The sequence below is a fragment of the Centruroides sculpturatus genome, unplaced genomic scaffold, assembly GCF_000671375.1.
Source record: "Centruroides sculpturatus isolate CEXI.00-Female unplaced genomic scaffold, Cexi_2.0 scaffold298, whole genome shotgun sequence".
NCBI lineage: Eukaryota > Metazoa > Arthropoda > Arachnida > Scorpiones > Buthidae > Centruroides > Centruroides sculpturatus.
In genome coordinates, this window is record NW_019384568.1 from 363,094 (window position 1) to 367,148 (window position 4,055).

The window sequence follows — 4,055 nt, forward strand, 5'->3', positions numbered from 1 at the left end:
GAATAAACGGGTATTTTGTTAACGAACTTGGATTGGTGTGCGTTTCTTCCGACAATTTTCCACTCCATACTGAACCCGAAGTCCTCGACGAGATCGCTCGTGATAATTCCCCATCCATCCGCGTATCTATCCGCGATAAATTGATAGATTGGTGTCAGATCCTGACAGGTGAAAGAATCTAACGATCCTTTCTCCTAACCCTTTTTTCCCATCCTTTAGACAAGCGAGACCGGACCTCAAGGTCTTGAATCGAGTAAGTGGTAGGAGAGGGACATCCTCGTAAACATCCTACCCCCGATTAGTCTCACAATCGTTTATGTTGTATTTCATTTTAACTTTTGTGTATTATTTAAGTTATTATTTTATTATGAAACAAAAACGAATAGAAATATTTTTCTTTGTATTAAAATAAACTGGCAACTATGTTGAGAGATGTTAGTTTTGGTTTCGGTTTTGACTACTTGAATTTGGAATTTCCAGGAGCAGACGAATACGCGATATTAAGTAAGTGATTTACTTAAAAACAATCCTTTCACTTATTCATTTTGTGGTAAGGTTGCAAGTGTGAATGGCATTGTTGGGAGCTTAACAAAGGTGTAGGGCAGGGGTCCCCAACCTTTTTGTACGTAAGACCACATTCTAGAATACCGATCAGAAGGCGGGCACCATTTATTTTTTTCAAGGTAAATTTATAGTTGGACATAGTTAATAATACATACACATAATGTACAAGAAAAAAAGAAAAACATTTAATTCAAAAAATGTAATTTAACATATAAAAATTATTAATATTCTTGTGTAAAATATGTAATTATTAAACAATGCATACAAAATCTACAAAGTATAAAAATTCTTTATAAAAAATATAAATCTCAAAGTCAATGTGATTTTTGGCATTGCATTTCATTGGCCATTGCTTCGTAATTAGGAGAATATGATGATATTCCTGCTCGTAAGGTGTTCATCGTCAAGGTGTTCATCTGTTAGTCGTGATCTGTAGTTTGATTTTATGATATTCATTGTCGAAAACAATGATTCACACAAGTATGTGGAACCGAAAAACGACTTTATTTTATATGCTGCTCTTTTCAAGAATGGAAATTTGTTTCTTTCAACTATATTCCAGAAATTCTCATCTGATATAAAGGATTTTAGGACAATGTCATTCTGAAGATCCAAAATTTCTATCTCCAGTTCTTCTGTCCTTACTTGAACAAGCTCTGAAATATATGTAGCTAGTTCAGTTACATTTACTTGGTAAGTAAAAGGATTGACAAAAAAGGTGACAATTGGCTCGATGATATTAAATTGTTGAAAGCGCTTTTCAAACTGGTCTTGAAGTAACTGAAGGTTGATAACGAATGTTGATAAGTCAATTTCACCATCGCCTATTATTTTTTTCATATTTGGAAAATGCACAAGGGACTTCATCTTCAGATGTGATATCCACAAAACCAATTTAGCTTTAAATGAGTTTATAGACCCTCTCATTGTAGCTATATGTTTGTCCTTCCCCTGCAGCTCTAAGTTTAAATAATTCAGTTTTTCCATTATGTCTGTGAAAAAAGCCAATTCCGCTAGCCAACAAGGGTCTGTTAGTTCAAAAAAATTTTGGTGTTTGGCATTGAGATAATTTTTTATTTCTTCAATTAAATTTACAAATCTAGCAAGAACTTTGCCTTTACTGAGCCAACATACTTCAGTATGCAAAATGAGATCAGGATCTTCAGGATTTTCCAATAGGGCCTTGAAAAGGCGGTGTTGCAAAGGAGCTGCGCGAATTAAGTTGACTATTTTTGTAATTATTTTCATGACGTGTCCGAAGGGTAGTATTTTACCACACAAAACTTCCTGGTGGATAATACAGTGATACGACATAAAATTTGGAAATGATTTATCTTTTATGCAGAGGGCAATAAATCCATTGACATTACCAACCATTGCTGGTGCTCCGTCAGTGGTTATCGCAGACAACTTCTGGAGAGGCATATCTATCGACTTTGCATATGTTATAAATATTTTATAGATATCCTCACCTGTTGTTCGTCCTTTCATGGGTAATATTTTTAGTAGATCTTTTTTTACAGTAAAGTCACCAAATACCATTCTCACCATAACTGCTAACTGTGCTGTGTCTGATATGTCGGTAGACTCGTCAAATTGAAGTGAGAACCACTCACATATTTCCAAATCACTCTTTAACTGAGTTTGCATATCCTTTGAAATGGCTTGTATTCTTCTTGTAACGGTGTTATCTGACAACTGTAAATCTTGTATTGCTGACATAATCTCACGTTTGTTAGAAAATCCCTCAAATAAGCAATCAGCACCAGTAAGAAATGCTTCCTTTAACAACTCACCATCCTGGAAAGGCTTTTTCTTCTTTGCGAGTATGTGAGAAATTTTTAAAGAAGCAATAGTAGCATTTTTAGATCTTAACGCAGGCCTAGTGAAAACTGACTGTTGAGCAAACAGATTTGATTTTAGTTGATCTATTTTCTTCTTTCTTATTTCAGATTTAAGTGGATAGTTCGTATTAAAAGTAGCATGAATTGTCAGGAAATGACGTTCAACGTTATGTTTTTTCGGCACCGTGATGCTATTTCCACACAACAAACAAATACATTTGTCTTTTAAATTGACGAAGCAATATAAATCCTCCCATTCAGTATTAAAATTATAGGTCCATTGTCTTTTACTTGATCCACTCATTTTGGGGTAAAAATAAGGAAGTATTTAAAAACAATGAAAGAGGAAACACAGTATACAAAAAATATGAGCATATAATTATGAATAAGTAATAAAGTAGATACCTCGAATGAACATTTTTACCTCACAGCACAAACCACACTACTGTCTAGCTCTCATGAGACAAATGTCTTTGTTGTCACAACAACCATAAAAATGGAATAGTTTATTTTATTTTAGGTATGGGTAATTAGGTTAAAGAAGATTTGGCAAAAGGGAAAAAAAGAGATCAGTTGCATTTCGCTTTGTTCTTTTATCTGTGTTGGATGCCATTTCTACTTTTGTGTGGATAATCATTAAAAATAAGAAAACTTTTACATAACATTTTATTGAAAACTGAAATATTTTTATCCTGGTCGCACAGCGGCGGGCACATGTAAAACGATCGGCGGGCACTATGGTGCCCGCGGGCATAGGGTTGGAGACCCCTGGTGTAGGGCATGCTCACCGGAACAAAAAAGTCAAAGACACGTCGGCCTTGGCGCGATATGAAATTATATAATTTATGCAACATGTAGGTGTGGTTCCTCTTTGTAGAGATATGATTCCTGATGAAACCAGTTACAATTGTATCAGGTTTGCATATTTTTGTGCCGTTCTTTGATAAAGAGTAGAATAACTTTAATTTATATTCGTTTTTATACTGTAATATTGATAAAAAGCAGTATGAAACAATTTGTAATTACTTGAAGTTTATAGCGTTTATGTAACCTGCTCATTGTTTTAATTTTCTATTGCGTTAATATAAAAAGAAACATAATTTAAAATGTTCAAACGGTTAATTTGAAACAATAAAATGCTCGAATATTCCGTTATGACATTCTGATAATAGACGCTGAGACGTCCAGAAACGTTTGATTGATTAAATTAATTTGTTGGTGTAATTTAAATATTTTTGTCTTTTAGATTAAACAGCAATTCTTGAAATGAATACACTATATACGGTATATACAAATATAATTTCTGAGTTATCATATATACATACAAAGTATTATAATACTATTTTGTAATATTTTTATAATATGTGTTATTATCTTTTATAAAATATATAAAATGTGTCTGTGTATTTTTTCTGTTTAAATCAATTAAAATGAAATTTACCATGTTATAAAGGAAGAACGTAAAATTTTTTAAATTTGCGTTTTTCATAAATATAAAAGTATGAAAAATATAGAAAATCCTGCTATATAGTATATTCTATATTTTAAAAAATGCAGGAAAGCGTTGCATAACTTTTCCGGCTGTTATCAAATTGTATTTTAAAAAATAACTTTTATACTATTAATCGTAATAACTAAAAATGTTTG

At 32.5% G+C, this 4,055-nt stretch overlaps 1 protein-coding gene across 1 annotated transcript; it reads right to left on the minus strand.

Moving 5' to 3' along the window:
• Window positions 1-924: 924 nt before the first annotated feature.
• LOC111624084 (general transcription factor II-I repeat domain-containing protein 2-like) lies at window positions 925-2,822 on the minus strand. The gene has a single exon (XM_023366863.1). The coding sequence runs from the start codon at window positions 2,710-2,712 to the stop codon at window positions 925-927; it is 1,788 nt and encodes a 595-aa protein (XP_023222631.1). The 5' UTR covers window positions 2,713-2,822.
• Window positions 2,823-4,055: the final 1,233 nt, after the last annotated feature.

What these genes read in the sequence shown, in the direction of transcription:
- LOC111624084 (XM_023366863.1), bottom strand. Translation starts at nt 2,712, where the DNA reads ATGAGTGGATCAAGTAAAAGACAATGGACCTATAATTTTAATACTGAA.